Consider the following 21,015-nt stretch of genomic DNA (forward strand, 5'->3'; position numbering starts at 1 on the left):
CTCTCTCCTTTAGACCTACATGACATATGCTCCAATACCAAATTGTACATACGGCTCATTGGGCGACCATTCATCTACAAATTATGGGACAGCAACAACGATGCTCATGCCTTCAACATCTCAACACAATAGTTTAATGATGCCCGCAGGACACAATAGCAATAACAGCAGTGGCAAGCCAATAGGCTGTCCAACAGTGGTCGGAAGTAGACAAACAACGCCACCTCCACCTGGCTCACTTTACACTAGCATGGGAGTCTGTTCTCCATCCGTTAGCGGGACAATGACAATGGGTAAGTAATAAAGTTCAGCGAGTACTATTATTTGCTATTCTATGGTATGTATGTAAATAAATAATTTATGTTTATGTGACTATGTGTGTATGTCCATTGGAGACTGCAAACAACTTTGCAAGTACTTTTACACGGATTTACCCAGCAGTTTTAAAAGTGTCAATTTGAAACCTTTAGCTTTATTATTACTTGTACAAGAAACTAGTTCACTGTGGTTACTAAAGTGGTAGCTAACTGGTTATCATTTGCACTACATTGCGCCAGCATATACAGTAACTAACAAAAACCAGCTATTCGCCTTAAGCAAAATATGATCCTCTAAAATATACGACTTCGATGACCACATGTAATGCTGATTGTGGCCGTTGATATTTTTAACAACAAATAGAGAGCAATACTGACAATAGCTCTGTGGGTTAGTAATTAGCGCATTTAACTATAAAACAAGAGGTTATGAGTTCAACCCCTCTGACGAATTATTTTTTTTCAAAAATATATTACTACTATTGAATTTAATACTGAAGTGTTATGCAGAGTGTGCCAATCGGCCACCTGCAATTATATCCTCATTTTAAATACACCAGTCAACAATGTCCTCAGTAGCTAACTAATTCGACGTGGTGGAACTAGTTCAATGAACTGCAGGGTATGTATTTGTGTACGTATGTATTTTTGAATATGTGCATGCCAAAGTACGAGATACTTGACAACAAATTGCTGTGAAACAATAAAAATAAAACTGTGTATAAGAGAAAACAAAAAAAACATATACGCAATATTTATGATTTTTTTACATAAATTTGTACATCCTTAGTATCACTTGAGAAAGGAAACAAGTACTTTATTATTATTTATATACCTACGTATATTTTTTGTTTATTTTTTATGTTATATATGTATATGTTCGCATGGTGAATAATTAATCTACCTAACTGATTTCAGATAAAAATATAAGGGAAGCAACTTCTAGTGAAAATTTATAAAACACTTATTATACTACGATATCGTACGTGAATAAAAACATATGTTGCAATTGACTTTCAGATGTAATACAAATAACTTAATATTTTTTTACAACTAAAAATTAATTTAATATTTTAATTATTTTTATAAAAATATTTAAATTTTTATTTCAATATTTCGCTACATCAATATGTAGCAAATTATTTGTCATATGAAAAAGTATTTCAAAATTTTTAAACATACAAACAAAAAATATTAAATTAGTTTTTTCAAATGAATATAACAAAATACTGCATTATCTTGTCATTGTTCAAAATTTAATCACTATCCATCCAACTTTGAAAATGCATCAGTATTAAATACAGAAAATAACTATAAACGTAGATATCTGTTAGCTTGCCGAGTACATTAGAAATTGTGTCAAAAAATTTCAGAAACACCCTCAAATTCAGAAGTTATTCTTTCAGTAATGTTCGTCAACTTATCAATTTGTAATTCAGTCAGTCTCTGTCCGACTTTATATTTTTAAACGGTGTTGGAAAGAAAACTGAATGCGCTTTAAAAGTACGTGCATTCTTTGATACATTTGTAAGTCATAAGTTTTGTTTTTGTTAAGAATGTCTAAAAGAAAAACAAAATGTATCAACTTTTTTGAGTTTAGTCGCTTTTCATTGTTTATTTTGATATGAAAGCTTATAAAAATGTATACAAATGTTTTAAGGAAATTTAGTTCTTACAGGGTAAATTTTGTGGAACGTTTTTCAAAAAAGTTTAATAACTTTTGCAAGCATAAACCGATTTTAATAAGTAATTGTCTTTAAAAAACTTTGGAATGAAAAATAGGTTTTCAGAGAAAAAATTAAAATAACTATTTTTGAATTTAAAAAATTACGAAAAAAATAAAAAAGAAAGCGAAACTATTTATAAAAACTTAAACAATTTCTAGGAATATAGATTTTATACATACATTTTATGAAAGCCTAATTCATTACCTAACTTTAATTGTTTAAATTTGTTAAATCGGTCAAAAAATGTGTGAGTTAGAGGTACTAAAGTACTACGACCTACCCTAAAACAGTTTTTTCAAAATATCTCAAACTTTTTAGGGTGTTTCAAAATCTTTGAAAACGGTTTTAGTATGTCCTCAACTAGGCCTACAAACTCCATTAGGTGTCTTTTCAAGTTCTGAGAAAAAGTGTCATTTTGTAGCAGAGTGTAATTAATATACCAACAATACACCGATTTAACTTTAAAGCTGATACCGAAAATGTAGCACAGATTTACAGACATCTAGTACATAAGAAATAACGCAACTAATTATAAATACAATGTTTATAAATTTATGTTTGTTATGTTATATTCATTTGAAAAAACTAATTTAATATTTTATGTTTGTATGTTTAAAAATTTTCAAATACTTTTTCATATGACAAATAATTTGAAATAAGAAACGAAGATGCTACACATTGATGTACTGAAATATTGAAAACAAATTTAAATATTTTTATAAAAAACGACCTTAAGCTTAAATAATTTAAATATAAAAGTTAAATAAAAAACAAAATTAAATAACTACTAAAAATTAATTGTTATCCAGCTCTGGAGGTTAGATTATAAAACAACAAACAAAGAATTCATATCTCGGCCATTTGATAATTCAGTAATTATTTCTGGAATATTTGTTTTCAATATGTTATCTTATACTTATATGTATATAGTAGCGAGCATAAAAAATGCAACGCTATGCAATGTGATTTTCAACTGCACTGATTTTGCTCAAAAAGATATCCAATTCTCCACATATGCTGTTTATACCCAGCACCACCATAGTGGGGATGGTATTATGCGTTTGTGCAGATGTTTGTAACGCCCAAAAATATTAGTCTAACACCCACCTTAAAGTATACTGATCGACTTAAGGTAGGGTCAGACTACGCAAATTATTTGACACTCTTGAATTAAAAAATAATAAAAGTCTCTATCAAAATTTTATTTTAGAATGAAGAAAAATTTCTTTCAACAAATTTTATATAAAAATACTAAGAACACTAGATTGGAATAATAAAGACAAAATTTATAAAGTTATTGAATTAACAAGTTAACACCCCTTCTCAATAGCATAATATTTTGTTATTCAATTAAACCTAGAGAGTTTCTAAATTTACAATATTTAATTCTTGATAGTGGTTTAGTAAATACGTCTGCTATCATTTCATCAGTTGAAAGATATTCGTATAAAATCATTCCATTTTGCATAAGATCTCTTGCATAAAAATATTTGACATCAATATGTTTAGATCTTGAATTTATTTTCTCAGATTCCAAAATTTTTAAAGTGCTTTGATTATCAACAAACAATTTTGGTATTGAGTCGAGTCCGAAATCTTTTAATAATTGGATTATCCATACAGCTTGTTGGCTAGCTTCAGTTAAGGCTACTAGTTCTGCTTCTGTAGAAGAAAGGGTCACAATATTCTGTTTTCTTGCAGAATAATGAATTGTTGAATTTCCTAATTTGAAAAGACAGCCACTTGTAGATTTTCTTCCATTGTTATCACCAGCCCAATCTGAATCAGTAAAGCCTTCCAATATTAGTTCTTCATTTGTTCCAACACGTAACTTATAATTTCGAGTTCCTTTTAAATAACGCATTACTCTCTTCACTTCGTTCCAATCTGTTGAATTTGGCTTGCTAACTTTTCTTGATAAAATAGAAATTGCTAATGCGATGTCTGGTCTAGTGTTTCCTGCTAAATACAGCAACGATCCAATTACTTTTCGATATTGATTATTATTTTCTAAAATTTTATCATCTTCTAGCTTGAAATATCCTGGATCTAACGGTATTTTTGAATCTTTTGCATTTTCCATATTGTTTTCTTTCAAAATTTTGTTGATGTATTCTTCTTGGTCCATGAAAAAGATACCATTTCTGTCTCTTGTTATTTTAATTCCTAAATATAGCTTTAAAGATCCCAAATCTGTAATTTCAAAATTTGATTGTATATCCTTTATTAAATCTTTAACAACTTTTTCATGCTTGCAGGCAATTATGATGTCATCAACATATATAAGAACATAAATAAAATCGTTTTGGTATTCTTTAATATATAAACAATTATCAGCTTTTCCCCTTCTGAATCCGAATTTAATGAAAACATCATTTATTCGCTGATTCCAGCATCTAGCTGATTGCTTAAGGCCATATATGCTACGATTTAATTTACATACCAGTTTTTCTTTTCCTGGTTCTACAAAACCTTCTGGTTGCTTGATGTAAATTTCGGTGTCTATTTCACCGTTCAAAAATGCAGTTTTCACGTCTATATGGTGTACAAACATATTTTTATAAGAAGCTACTGTTAGTAACGTTCTTAGTGTTGTTATCTTGACAACGGGAGCAAATATCTCATCGTAGTCTTGACCATATTTTTGCGAATAACCTTTCGCGACTAATCGAGCTTTGAACTTCTTATTACCATCAACCATTGACTTTATTTTATATACCCATCTACAGCCAACTAGAGTTTTATCTTTCGGCACTTCAACAAGATCCCATGTGTTATTCATTACCATGGAATTAATTTCATCTTGCATAGCCAAAAACCATTCATTACTACATGAGCTTTCGATAGCTTCTTTAAAACTTGTAGGTTCCTCTGAAGTCGATGTCATATTAGCGTATCTTTTAGGTGGTATTCCTTTCGTGGATCTTGATGATACTCTTTGGTTTACTTGATTTTCTTCTTCAGAACTTGTATTATTATCTGCTGTTTCAAAACCAGCAAAATCACCGCTTTCAGAAGTGATAACATCGTCACTACTAATATTAATGACACTGTCAGTTATCTCAGTGTCGTTGTCTTCTTCAGCTGTTTGAATTGGCTCTGCATTTACATTTTGTTCTTCATTGTGGGTTAGATCAAACGATATTAATTCCGGAAACTTATCAATGTTTATTTCTTTTATAATTGAACTGGTATCTGTAGTTGACTTTTTATTTTCAAATTCACCATCAATAAAAGTTACATCTCTGCTTATGGTAATCTCATCATTTTCTGGATTTAAAAATCGATACGCCTTTGATTCCTCACTATAACCCAGTAGAATTTGCTTCTTAGAAACAGGATCAAGTTTACGACGTTTCTGTTTATTTATATGTACAAAAGCATAAGAACCAAATTTTCTTATATGTTTCATGTTTGGTTTCGCTCCAAACCATTCTTCATATGGGGTTGTGTTTAATGAACTAGATGGCAAACGATTAAGTAAATAATTTGCTGTATTCACAGCCTCAGACCAATATTTTGAATTTAAATTCGAGTCAAATAACATGCACCTTCCCATTTCGATTAGGCTCCTATTTTTCCTTTCCGCTACACCGTTTTGTTGTGGTGTATATGGTGTTGTTAGTTGATGTTTAATGCCTTTACTTTTAAGAAATACATCCATTTCCTTACTACAATATTCACCACCTCTATCACTTCGAATTGTTTTTATTCGCTTTCCAAATTTATTTTCAGTATACGCAACAAATTCTTTGATTTTGTCAATAGTTTCACTCTTATTTTTAAGGAAATATAAAGTACAATAACGGCTCTTATCATCAATTAATGTTAAAATGTATCGACTTCCAGATGGTGAGGGTGTCTGCATTGGTCCACACAAATCACTGTGAATTAAATCTAAAACTTCTGCAGATCGATTTTCAGAAAATTTTGGAAATGGTTTTCTAGGCATTTTGGCTTTTAAACATGTTTCACAAACATTATTACAATTACAATTAGAAACACTTACTCCGTTAAATAATGATTTATTTACTGCAGTCTTAATTGCGTTTATGTCTCTATTAAAGGCCTGCACAAGACAACATTTTGTAGAAAAATGTCTTACTTCAAAATTTGATGCTTTGTTTTGTTGTGTCGACGCGCACATCATGTTGTTCAATGTCATCGCGCCGCAAAAACCATGTTGTACCATGTCATCGCGCCGCGAAAACCGTGTTGTGCCATGTCATGTCTATAACTATTGATGATGCTGTTGTTATGTGTGGTAGCTTGAATTGAATTGATGTTAACAAGTGTCGCATTGTTAGGCAGAATAAAATTGCATAGCAGAATGAAATTGTACATAACTGCTGAACTGTGAAAATCTGAGAACTATTTAGCATTATATATTTTTTTTAAATATTTAGAACAAATAATATAAGGATTTTTAAAAAATATAAATAATAAAGTGTAACACAGGAAAAAGAAATTCATAATTGGAATGAATTTTTTAATAAATATTATTAATCGAACATGAATTTTTTCCAAACTTTTTTCATTCAGAATAAGAACATGTTCATAAATATTATTAATTTGTACATGAAGGAAATTTTTAATTTTTTTACACAAATTTGTTGCTATTTTATAATAAATTGCATTATGTAGTTCAAATATTTTTGTATAATATCCCAATATTGGCCAATATTTCTAAATGTATAGAAAAGTCTGAAACGTATACATATTTTCTCATTGTATAGCTGAAAATCATAAAAAAATTAAATATTTTCCAAGAAAAATTTCAAACATTTTTGAATAACATAAAAATATACTAGAAAATTTAAATAATTTTGTTCAAGCCTTCTAGATTTTATTTGAAAACAAAAAATAGGAAAAAAATTCTGTGAAGTTACGCAATAAATGCCCTACACTTTTTCTTCAAATCGTTGGGCAGTTGCTTTTGTTCCATTGGATCATTTTCGTAGATTTATATTTCTGTAGCAATTATGCCGCGAACGATTCAGAGACACTTCATTAAATTTAAACACGTTTTTACAACGAGTATAATAAACACGTTTGTCTTTAATATCATTAAATATATTATAAACTTCACCGTTAAGGATTTATACATTAATTTAATTTTCTTTAATTAAACACCGTCTAATATGCCAATTGGCTTTGTTCATGAAGTTTTATTTTATTTAGCAATGTAATTATTAAATGTCCCGTTAATAATATTCGAGCCGTTGTACCTAAGTCAGGTAGTATTTAAAATATGTATGTGAAACACATTACATTTTTAATTCCATGAAAATTATTGGCATTTTATGGCTTATATTCCACGTATTCCTTTTTAAGTAATAATATAACAGGTAATTTTAATAAATATTGTAAAATTTTCCAAAACAACATTGAAAACCCCATTGGTGTACTTTCGTATTTTTATTTTGACCTACTATATAATATAAATATAAATTTCAATTGTATTTTTATAGTCAACTAGCTTGACTCGGTGCGCTTCGCTAGCCCTGTCGTAGTAAAAAACGTATAGCCTATTTACGCTTCCCAGTAAGGATCTATCTACGTTCCAAATTTCAATAAAATCGGTTCAGCCGTTTAGGCGTGATGCTCAAACAAATAAACAAACCAACAAACTTACAAAGACATTTATATATTAATATAGATTTTTTCTTATTGCACACAATAAATACTACAAGTAAATTGAAATCATCTCATACAAAAAAGGCCTCATACATGATTTAAATGACTTGAAATTATTTTCCATGTCATCCATGCATCTGTTAATTTTTTTAATGTTGTGTGTGTTATGATGTTGTTAAAATGATGCTGCGTTTGTTTTTTGTTTTGATATACATTGCCTTTGCGTGTTGCTGTTAAGTAGGTAAAAGAACATAACATGACATGACAAAAGCATCATGTGGCAATTGTCTTCGTGTTAAACAATGCAGCTTGTGCAGGTCTTTAGTCTCTATGTCCAAAACGTATATGCCATTTATGAATACAATCACTCACTGTATTTGAAATTTTTCTTGCTGAGTTATCTTCATCTAGTTCAAATAGACTATTCTTCAAAGTTGCTGTAGCATGTTCTACACCATTCAATGATATTACGCATTTATTTTTATCAAATGTCACCGTAAATCCTTCTAATACAAGTTTTCTAACAGATAGCAAACTTCCTTCTAATGTAGGCACGAATAAAACATTTTTTACCAATATCTTATTATTTTTAATCTGTAGGTAACCTTCACCTTTACCTTTTGCTTTAATCATGGTTCCATCGGCTAAGTATATAGTTTCAGTTGTAGAAGTATCTAACTTTGAGAAGAAATCTTTATCACTACACATGTGACATGTAGCTGCCGAATCAACAAACCAACCATGCTCTGGATTATCTGTAGAAACACCAAAGCAAACATTATTATTTAATTCACATTTGACATATTTTGCAGAATTATTTTTATTTTTCTTATTTAAATAACAATTCTTCTTTTTATGTCCTGGTTTGCCACATATAAAACATTTTGAAATAGTATTTTTCTTGTATTCAGTTTTTAAAACTACTTCTTGAGATTTATCAGTATGATTTCTTTTGCTTTCTTGAATTAATTTTTCTTTAATCATATCCAATGTCAGGTCTGTTTCTGGACGTACTTCGAGTGCAGATACAATACCATTGTAATTATCCGGCAGGCTTCCTAATAAAAATGCAACAATCTTATGTTCCGGAAATTCTTCACCCATATCTTGTAAACGATCAGCAATATCCAAGAATTCGGCAATATGATCTTCCATTGATTCTCCATCTTGAAGTTTCTTCGAAGTTAATTTTCGCAAAAGACTTACTCTGTTTGTTAGATTCGCCTTTTCATGATGTTTCTTCAGCACTTCCCAGTATTCTTTAGCAAATTTCAGCTTCTTTATTTGTACCTTTTGGTTTTCTTCCAAAGACAATCCAATTACCGCTCGAGCTTTTCCATCTCGTACCAGCCATTTATCATCCGGCTGCTCCGGAATATCAGACGTTATAACATCCCATAACTCACGTTCCAACAATAGCATTTCCACATTAAATTTCCATGTGTGATAATTATTGTTATTTAGTTTTGGGAACATTGCCTTGATATCCATTTTTATTGAGATATAACTCGTTTAATTCCGCGTTTAAATTTTATTTTATTTAGTGAAATAATGGAGGCCCATAACCTCTTGAATTAAAAAATAATAAAAGTCTCTATCAAAATTTTATTTTAGAATGAAGAAAAATTTCTTTCAACAAATTTTATATAAAAATACTAAGAACACTAGATTGGAATAATAAAGACAAAATTTATAAAGTTATTGAATTAACAAGTTAACAGACACAAGATGTTGCACGTGTTTGATCAAAACTACATCAAATAATTCATGGGTTGATTTTGTGTTCACACTGTACACATTTATTTGCCATATTTGTTTAATCAAACTACACCGAAATACTATCAAACACGCAAAGGGGAAAATATATTTGACTTGTGGTCACATTTATGGTAATATTTGTTCTAAATAATTATTAAATAAAGCTGCAAAACAACTTTAATTTCTTTCATCAATAAAAAAGACATTTCTAGAAAGTAAAATATTACCAGATTTTGCTTTACATTTGAAAGAATTATGAAATTTCAGTACTCTTATTTAAGCGTCAAATATTTTATGTTTCTAGTTTGAACACAAAATATTTTTGCACAGCAAACAAGAAAACATCTGAATTTGGTTAAACAAATTTATTTGCCAATATGAAAACATTCTTGTAATGTGACCAATGTGTGACCACTAAACAGCAAATATTTTCCTGCATTTTGGGTATTTTTTTATTTGATCTTGAAATTCATTTGCAAGATCAAACAGCGTCAAATAACAGCTGTTGCATCATGTGTTATCGCAAAAGTAGTGTTGCTATATCTTAAATTAAAAATCGCTAAATAATGAAAACAAATCGCGAAAAGAACACAAGCTTGAACAATTTAATAATATAATTATTAAATGTTTATTTATTAAATTATATTACTATCACAATTCATAATTGAAATTGAATGGAAATGTAATCATGTTTTATACTTGAAAAATATTTGAAATATTAAATATTTTTCAAACAAAAAACATATGGCTTGAATTTATGTTTCCTTTTTACTGGAGAATGCTATTGAAATAAAGTGTAATACATCTGTAATTCAATTGCTTGTCTATAACTCAAGGCTTGAATTACACTTGCTATCAGCTTGAATTCCAGTAAAAATGCTTATTGGTTTTTTAATACATATTATTAATCGAACACGACTTTTTCCAAACTTTTTTCATTCAGAATAAGAACATGTTCACAAATATTGTTAAATTTTATGGAAATGTTTACCTTTTTCACATAAATTTTTAATTAATTCCAATTCAATCGCATTATCTAAAAATTTATAATAAAAATTTTTGTATGATACTAAAATCAGAAAAGTGAAAAATGCTATTAGACATATTCTTCTTCTGCAGTAAAAAAAAATTAAACAGATCATACTGTTTAAGAATTATTTTTTAATTACAATCAATTCATACTATTTATGTATGTATAAAAAATTTTCTTTGATTTTAAATTCAATATGTTTAAAATTTCAGTTAATATTCCATATGTACATATGAGCAATTTTAAATTTTGAAAATAGACAAACTCCATGTATAAATAAAAAATAATCAAACATCAGACTATGTTAAACGTATAAAAATATAAATCGCATAAAATTGCAAAAATCGCAACATAGACTTCATGTGTTCAATTAGTTTTTCTCCCAGTATGTCATCCTAGGCTGAATGACTTTTATGTGAAGAAGAAGACTTCATTTATTGATGCAATTATTTAGTGAAAATAATTTAAATAACAAATATTCAAGAAATATTGAATATGTATTTATGTTTAAAAAAAAAATAGTGAATTTGTGTCTTTAATTTAGTACGAAAAATATTTAAATAATCTCCTCTTATTTTTCCGCCATGCTGAGCAAATAATTTTCTGTTTTTTTCTATTTGATCAAACAATTATTTTATGAAAGTGTTTGATATAGTGTGACCACACGGCAAATATATTTACTGATTCTTTTTCGCAGCAGTTTGGTCAAACAAAAAGTGAAAAATTAAATTCAATATATGATAACAAAATTCAATAAATCTCTAATAAAATGATTACTTTACAATTCGAAATAAGTGCTTTAACCTTAAAAATATTTGCAAGATCAAATTATATATTTTTTAGGTATTTATGTAGCTAGTGGTCACACTTTGTTCACATTAAGAAAATATTTTGTTTGCCGACAAATAATTTTGTTTGACTAAAATCATCTGTTTTGTTGTTTGCTCTAAATTTTATTTGTGGTCAGATTCAGACAATGAAATATTTGACGATAAACGTCAAATATTAGCTGTGTGTGACCGTACCTTTAGAATCACTTTCTGAGTCGATTAAACGATGTCCGTCCGTCCGTCCGTCTGGTTGGCTGGCTGGCTGGCTGTCCATTTAAACCTTGTGCGCAGAGTACAGGTCGCAATTTTGATGATTTTTCGCTCAAATTTCGTACATATTATTTTTTCGACCCAAGGACCAAGCCTATTGAAACTGGCTGAAATCGGTCCATTATTTCACCTAGCCCCCATACAAATGTCCTTCCGAAATTGGACTTTATCGGTCATAAATGTTTAATTTATAAATGTATCTCCACAAATTGCGCTCCAAATAAGTTTTATATATACACAATTCATGTCACCAAATTTTGTTACGATCGGTCCATAATTAGTCACAGCTCCCATATAGACCCGCTTCCGAAAATCACTTTAACATGCATAAATCGCTTAAAAATGTTGGTATACTCACAAAATTCAACATAGTAAACTTTCATATAGACATAAATCACACGACCTAATTTCATGGTGATCGGTCCATAATTGGTCATAGCCCCCATATAAGGCCCACTTCCGAAAATCACTCAAAAATACAAATTATTTAAATTTTAAAAGAAAAATGTTTTTACTCTTTTGGCCGACCATACTTTCTTACTTGTTTTATATTCTTATTGATCATGGGCAATTATAGTATGAGATTTTGGTAGTTTCATTTATATTTTTTGACAAGAAAGTGAATTTTTGAAGTTTTTTTATTTGTAAATATTCAGTGAAGCGTTGCCACATTTAGAAAAATATTACAATACTCCGAGAAATTTTCAATGAAATATGTGTAGTATGTAACAGTTCACAATACTGCAATTTATATTTAAAATAGATAAAAAACGGATTAATCTAAGACGTGTGCCTTTATATCACATATAAAGATAGTGCCCGAAGATAGTGATACCTTTTTCAATCAGACTTTAAAAAAATTGATGTTTTTAAATTTATCAGAGGAATTCTAAATTTGCATCAATTGTTGCATCAAAAGGATTTTGTGGTCGACTTTCTTTTATAAAACTAGCGTGTGCTACAAACGTGTTACTGCAGTCTTTATTGTAACTACTTTATGTGTTGGCTAGAGATTTGAGAGAAGACTTTTATCCCTATTTTGAACGTGTCCTGGATAGATTAATATGTTTGCTTAGTCATGATGCTAACCAATTGGAGTGGACTTTTAGTGTGTTTCGCTTATCTATTTATGGTTGTTAAGCCTTATTTGAAACGCAATATAGGCTTTGTCTTCAATTATATACGACCCTTGCAGGACGAGAGACGCTATGAAGAACGTGTTACCAATTATGCCGTTTTTCATTTATTGCTCGGGATGTTCGTGATTATGGCAAGTTCCTGGAGTTTCTATTGAAAACTATAGAGCGTGAACAAGCTGATAGTGTGCAGGGCTGTGGAAGTTTATTGAGATAAAGCGCGGCGTAAAGGGACAATTCCATTGCATTGCCGGAGAATTTGCAGTTTATTTTAGAATCTTTGGTGGCGGATAAGAAGATATAACCGCAACAGAGCCAGCTGTTGAATAATATAGTGGAATATCGTCAAATATTCCACTGTATCATTCATCATACCAAGTATCTGTGAGTTGTCCCAATGAAATTGTGTCTCAAATCTTATTAAGAGTTACACAAACGGTTTTACATTCGTAAAATTGTTCACTTATTCGTGGAGGTACAAGAGGTTTGTGCCGGCAAACAGCATTGTGATTTAGTAGAACCACAATCAAGCATAAACTAAATCCTTATGTGAACGATACTCGGGAATTGAAAACCTTGGCCAGAATTGTGTTGCTGCTCAATGCCATGGATAAACGCACAATAATATTTTGAATAAAATATTTTTAAATATACTTCAATAAATGCAAAAATCGGATTAAGTTTAATGAATATGGTAGCTTTGTTTTAGACATAAACTTATTGTTTTTTTTATATTTAAACGAAAAAGACCTCAAATAGATTATGTTCAAAATTTTAATGAAAACTGTTTAGTAGTTTTGAAGTTATAGCGGTTCAAAGTTATAGTTTGTATGCAACATAGTGAATTTAAAGAATAGCATGGAATTTCTACATTAAGTTATGTTAGTAAAACTTAAATTTTTTTCTAACGGTCGCTAAAAAAATTACTGAAAATGGAAGTCTGATATCTAATTAAATTTGCAACACTGGTATTGTACTTTTAGCTAGTACCGTTAGCTAAAAGGCAGTTGTAATACAAAGTTAAAATTTTTCAACATAGACAAACTTTAGAAATGAATTAAAAAAATATAACAAAAATTACTTTTCCAATTATTTTATATATTATTGCCACAAGTATGTATTAAGACATATATAAAATTCAGCTGCCCCTACTTGCCCCAATTTTTTTGGTAAATGTTTTTTAGTGTGAACATCCCTTCAGATTCGTGATATTTTCAACCTCTGAGTAGAGGTAAAACAAAATAAACCAAGCACTGTGATGAATGAATTAAACAATATATAGCAAATCGTTTCCAAAGGTAATTATTGTATTCTGAGGAGCAGAAAATCATTTTTACACTTTTAAAATTCAACAAATATTGGAAGAAACACTCACGTACGAGAAGCAGATTTGAAGCTGAGTCGAGTGATTGGCTAGATACTGATTTATTTAGTGAAGAAGTTTGTGCTGTGAGTTATTTTAATTTGACTTATACAAATTCAGTTTGAGTAAGCGTTTGGTATAGGTTCCAAGTACAAACAATTGCAAAGGTCGACCCAAATTATGTTATTAAGAAGCATCAGAGCGCACGAAAAGAAGGCGAGTCGAACTTGTTGCATCAACTTCAGTCGATGCTATAGCTAAAGTAGCACAAATATATCTGATGCACAAACAGTTAACAAGTTATCGGTGGAACAAGCATTAGCTCTATATATAGACATGGATCTCTCTGTTAGGCAATATAATATTATGAGAAAAGTAGTGAGTTCTATTCATAAAGATTATATTCCGTCTTATTACTAAATTTTAGAATCTCAAAAAAAATGTACCGGAGGATATTACTGTAAAAACCTTATTTTATATGGCGGTTAATCCATTTATGTAAATAATAAGTATTGGGAATGTTATAAGTGTTTCAATTACAAAACTACGTTATGAAAATTTTAATTTTTGTAAATTTTTTTTTAATTTTGAAAAAGGACATTTTTGATCCTGTAGTGTCATTGCTCCGAATTCATCCAAATTTTTTCAAAACGTTCCAGAAAAATATTGTGCAAAATTTTGATTTATTTTTTAAAATTTTTTAGTATTTTTAATTTTCAGTATATATGGGAAGGACACGAATCCTTGCTCCGAATTTGTTCAAACTTTGTATTTGACTATCTTTTATCAGTTCAAATAAGTGTGCCAAATTTCATGTCTGTTTTCTCCTTCTATTTTTGGCCAATCGTTCGTTATATGAAATCAAAACACTGTGGGACGTACCCAGCAAAAACTTCGATAACAAAGCTGTTTTTTAATAACTCAAGTAATAATTTAATATATCATGAATTCCATGTTACGCACTGTTATAGCGTGCGAATAATTGCAACTGATTTTGTTAAGAAAATAATTTTTTTTAAAGCAGATTTGTCATTTTTATTATTATTCAATTTTATACTCTTTCCAAAATGTGTAAAGGATTTATTAATCGGTTTTCTAGTTTCGTTGGTATAAAACAAAATGTATCGTACGCACGCGTTACAAAATTTATCTCTTTAAAATTTAATGTCAGTTTCAATCAAAAATTTCTGCGAAATTACTTCAGATAGAATTTTCATATTTTTTTACAGCTATAAGTAGCTATCCTAGATTATATACATAAATATGTTATCTGGAAAAAATATATTTATATTAATATTTTTTAACTTTTAACACCGTCACGCACATGTTACATTTGTTACGCACAATTACACCGTACTTTTATAATACATACTTGGTTGTTTCGAACATCTTAGAAAATAAAATGCAATACAAAACAAGTAAGAAAGTATATACCATATACTAAGTAAATGAGCAAAATAATTTTTCTTTTAAAATTTCAATCATTTATTTTCGTGAATGATTTTCGGAAGACGGCCTTATATGAGAGCTATGAAAGTTATTCCTGTTGAATTTTATGTGTATTCCAACATTTTTAAGAAATTTATGCTCGGTGAAGTGGATTTCCGAAGCATCCCTTATATGGGATCTATGACTAATTATGGACCGATCATCACAAAAGTTGGTGACATGATTTTTGTATATATAAAACTTATTTGGAGTGAATTTGTGTAGATACCTACATAAATTAAATATTTATGAACGATAAAGTCCAATTTCGGAGGACATTTGTATGGGGGCTAGATGAAAAAATGGACCGATCTCAGCCAGTTTCAGTAGGCTTCGTGCTTAGGCCGAACAAATTGTATGTACGAAATTTTATCAAAATATCTTCAAAATTGTAATTGACTGAGTCTAATTTTGTGTCCAGACGCAACAAATTGTATTTATTGAAGAAAAAAAAAGTGCGAAACGCGTGAATTTTTTTTTAATGAATATTAATATCAAAATGTTTTAATTGGGTTTACCATCTCAAAACCCACACATAATACCATTTTCAGGGAAAGAAATTCTAATATCAGAGACTGTATTGAAACATATATAAATTTCGTAACGCACGTGTTACATTATTTCTTATTCTATTAAACTTCATTTATCTTGGAATTTTGTTGATATTTATGCAATTTATAAACAAATTTTTAGCAAAAAATTTTTTTGACTTTCTGTAATAACGAACGCACTCACTTACTGCAAATTATGCTAAAAAAACTGCCCACAAAAGTAACGGAAAACGAAGGAAAAAACCGTTATTTTGAAAAATTCAACTTTGCAAATGATGTTGTAAATCTACAGATTATATTTAACATAATTTCTTTTCTCTCTTTACAATTTGATTTTTTACTCATACGGATGACTTTTCTGTGGAATTCGTGATATTACATATAGTAAGCGAAATATATGTACATACACACAAAAGTTATTTTAAATTTTTTGGAAAAACGAATTACATATTTGCACATTTCGTTCAAATTTTCAATTTGTTTTGTGAAAAGAAAAGAAGTAAAATAAATGTTTATGAAAAATAACTGATATAATTAATTGACGGAAATAGCACTCCTGTAAAAGTTTTCTTTTAACATAAAAGAAACAATTTATTTCTAAATAAGATTAAGCAATTTAGCATATTTCATTGCAAATTCATAATTATTATTATTTGTCCTCTCTTGTGGCATATAGTATGTATATATACATAAATGCACTTTACATATGTTACAAATAAATATCATGCATATTTTAAATAATTGTGTATTTGTCAACAAGCTGAATTTTGTTGAAGTTAATATAAAATTGACTTGTTCAAGTATTGTATGAATAAATTTAATATGTAAATACATCTGTATTTAATTGTATGTGCGGCTTGTCATAGTAACTTATTTAATTACATTCGTAATACTTATAATTGAATACTTAAATGCTGAAGAATGTAATTTTTAATTGTATTTTTCACATGAAATCTGTAAAAAAAAAACTGAAATTGTAGGATTATTTAATTATTATTTATTGTTGCTCAGTCGAACATTTTAACTGAAAATGCAGTGTCTGCTTTAAAGTTTCAACTAGAGTGTCCAAAAACCAGCAAATTTAAAAAACCGGTTTAACCGAAAAAGTGTGCCTTTGCCTTTAAAAAAAAAACAAAAATATGAAAAAAGTCTACTTAAATTTATTTTTATTTGTGGACGCCAATAACTAAATCGTAGGAAATTTAACTTTTTAATTCTTAAGGATCTATCGTTATGTAATTATTTTATATCTTTTACGAAATATTGTTAAATGCTACAATTTTCTATAAAATAAAACAACATTTTTAATAATGGTATCAAGGTTTTTCAAAAATATGTTCAAATGAGCTTTAGAAAATATTTTTCATTAAAACCGGTTAACCGTCTTACAAAAACCGGTTTATCAAAAAACCGAAAAGATAAAGAAAACCGAAACCGGTCGAGTTGACAAAGATGGAAAAACCGGTTGACCGGTTTTCGGTTTCGGGTTTGGATACTCTGGTTTCAACTCAATGAAAACATTTGTATTACTAAAAATTATAAAATTGTCTTCAATAGGAACATTTGTTTTTGGAATTGGGATATTAGTTAAAATCTTTATTTGAAAATTCTGAATTAAAACAAAATTATGTATTAGGTCATCCATTCAAATTATGTTCTTTCGAATAATCGAACAATTTCTGATGAATTCGAAATATTTCAAAATAATCGAGCAAGTTAAAATCTCGAATTTTTCCAACAAATGAATCGAATATAATTAAGCACTTATGTAAATCATGAGCTTTTGACCTTGGGTCATTTTTATCATATTCAATAAATACATATCCTTTGGAGTTCTATGGACATTTTAATTTTTATTATTTTAAATTTCGAAATATAAATAATATATGTTTTAAAAAAATGCATTCATGATGCATTTTGCAGATGCACTTTTTAAAAAGTGCTCCACGTAAAATATGATTTTTTTTCAAATAAGAATGTGAGGAATCTTTTCTATGCAATGAAAGATTAACTACGATTTCCAATTTTCCAATTTGTTTCCATTTTCGGGAAATAATAAAAAAGTATTTTCATTTCAGGAAATTTGTTAATACTAAATTAAACTAAAATCTATGATAATACCAAGAAACAGACCAATGTTTCTTAAAGATTTTTAATATACAGGTATGTCAGAGACATTGTATTAGTAAGAAAGTGAAAACTATAACTAAAAATGTGATAAAAGAACAATTTTAAAATATTGCATTTATGGATAAACTAAAATTAAAAGAAATCGAACGTATATCCGATGATTTTAAAACCCTGTATTTATCACCGTGTTTGGAAAATGACCCAGGAGGTCTAATTAATAAAAATGTAATCATTTGTGATATCATCAGAAGCGGTGGAAATAATTGTGAATATAATTGATATTTGAATATACGACGATTATCTCAAATGGTCCAGTAAAAACAATTTCTAAAAATTACACATTTACACAATCTTGAATTACAAATGCATGCAATGGCGTATTTCTGTATATTTTGTTAGTGTAAAGTAAAACTGCAATGCATATACAACGATGCAAGACCATATGCGCAATATTGTGAAAAAATTTAACACATACATATTTAAAGATATAATTTAGAACTAGAGCAATTGTGAATGATGTGTGGAAGCTATTAACGATTTGTATGTGTTTAAATCCATAATAGTTTACTGGTTCAAAATATTTAGTTCATTTTTGTTATTAGCCATTTTGTGGCTAAATTTACCCATTTTCAAAACCAATCATTCTGGCTAAACAAGATTGAAAATGGCTAAAATTTTGACACAAAGTGGGTAATAAGTGGGTTTTAAAATTGTAACTAGCAGTCTGTTTTTAGAACATATGCGATTTAGATTAACGAAAATTTAACAATCGCATGTATTCTATAAACAGGTTGTACATTTATTCTTCTTAATTGTTAAAAATGCGAATCAACATTAAATAAAAAACATATTTTTTTTATTATTGTTCATTTTAGGTCCCCACATTCTTACACCCTCAATTTTAAGTACAACATCAAATCAAAGTATGGGTGGACCTTCATATTTGAGCGGAACTATAATGGTGCCAGGGCATCATCATTCACATACTGGAACATTACGAAGACAATTGATACCCACAAGCATGGGAATGATGAGTACACCTCAGTCATCTTTAGTAGGTGGCAATACGGGGCCACATTCAATGGTGGGGGTACCGACATCATCTAGTGTGTACTATGACAGCACAATACCACGACATCTTAACCGGGGAGTGTCGGCAGACAATACCCAATACTTTTACGGATGACATTCGTTAAATCGTAAAGCCTCTTTACCAATTGCCATTGCCGTTAGACCAACTCAAATGAATTTAAACATGATGCCATTAACAGCCACTATGGGTTCGATGACGGGATCGCCGGCCCAAGCTACATGCAACAGTCGCACGGGTACGCCAACCGGCGGTGCATCATTAAAAGGCACCATGATACCAGAAATACCATCTATAACTGTGACATCTTCACCCAATCCCAATACGGCCCAAGGCTTTGTGGGTCCACGACATGCACAAAAATCGACAAACAATGATGAAATTCAACACAGCCAACATCATAATTCTCCCCAGCGGCAATCCGCAAAACAAAATCACAATGTAACTAATGTAAGTGTCGGCGAAAAGCCACAACTAAATCAAGATAGAAGTAATTGTTTCTAGAATTTTTGATACCAAAAATAGGTTATTTGATTATTATTAATATTATTATAGTATTATTATCAGTTCTTTTCTAAATTTGTACATAAACATTTTTTATTAAGAATTTAAACAAGTTGTGGTCCTTTGTGGATCGATCTAGCATAGAGTACTTAATTAAGAATGTATAAGAGTAAGTTAGATTAAAACAGTAAAACTATTGTATTGTATCTATGTATGAATTTGTAAGTTAAGTACTCATATGTTGTAAGTACTAGTCTTACTGTAAGACTTGTTTGAAACAAAGTTAGTGACTTTATAGTAATTAACGGTTTTACAAAAACACACGCAAACATACGAGTAGATTTTTTATTATGTATTACATTATTATTAAATAAAAAAATATTTTATAAGTCTATTAAGGAAATGTAATCACTTTCCCAAATCTCTCTAACCCTACTCCACTACATGAAGCGACAACAAAGCAACAACTGTATCATAGTGTAGTCTGTATTTCCTAAATATTTATTCAAAAGTTAAATAAGTTCAACTTAGATAAAAAAAAACAATATATAAACAAATAAAAAGAAAACAAAAACTTTTATTATACTGTAGATAACAAACATACTGGTGTACATTTGTATGTACATCGTACAATGAGTACATAAATAAAATATTTCATAATAATTGTTATTTTTATTACAATTATTAAGTATTTATGTATAGACTTTCAAATTTTAATATTAGTTTCGATTTAATGAAGAAAAATAAAAGTACATATATAAAACCTTTAATAACATATATAGTAATGCATACACATTTTACCGAGCCCTAAGAAATAGATTTGCTTTAGATTTGCAAAATTTTGTAACAAATTAATGAAAGTACATACCATAATTTACCCAATTTTTCAACTTTCGATAGATTTCCCGGTTCTATTTATCCGAACCCGCAGCTAGTTATAGCTACTAAAAAACAAAATAAGACCCATCCACAGCAAATTTATTTTTTAAGGGTAGGTCAAAGTCACTATGTTGTATGTACTTATAAATAATGTAAATATTAAACAAAATATTTTCTATTATATGAATGTTTATCTGATTATAAATACTTGATATTTGATTTATTCACTTGTATCCTTTTCATTTAAGACAATTTTGTGTTATTGTTTAATATGCATCATGATAAGTTAATTATGAATAATTTAC

The 21,015-nt window shown here is 29.1% G+C and overlaps 1 protein-coding gene across 2 annotated transcripts in view; it reads left to right on the forward strand.

Moving 5' to 3' along the window:
* Positions 1 to 19,428, forward strand: part of LOC135949166 (protein eva-1-like) — a 151,456-nt gene extending 132,028 nt beyond the window's left edge. For both annotated transcript variants that reach the window (XM_065498637.1, XM_065498636.1), the window contains 2 exons: positions 14 to 293; positions 19,113 to 19,428. In XM_065498637.1, the coding sequence (XP_065354709.1) occupies positions 14 to 293; positions 19,113 to 19,423 (591 nt within the window). In that variant the 3' untranslated portion in view covers positions 19,424 to 19,428. The remainder of the gene's footprint in view (positions 1 to 13; positions 294 to 19,112) is intronic.
* Positions 19,429 to 21,015: the final 1,587 nt, after the last annotated feature.

The sequence above is a fragment of the Calliphora vicina genome, chromosome 1 (genome assembly GCF_958450345.1).
Source record: "Calliphora vicina chromosome 1, idCalVici1.1, whole genome shotgun sequence".
In the NCBI taxonomy this organism is placed as follows: domain Eukaryota; kingdom Metazoa; phylum Arthropoda; class Insecta; order Diptera; family Calliphoridae; genus Calliphora; species Calliphora vicina.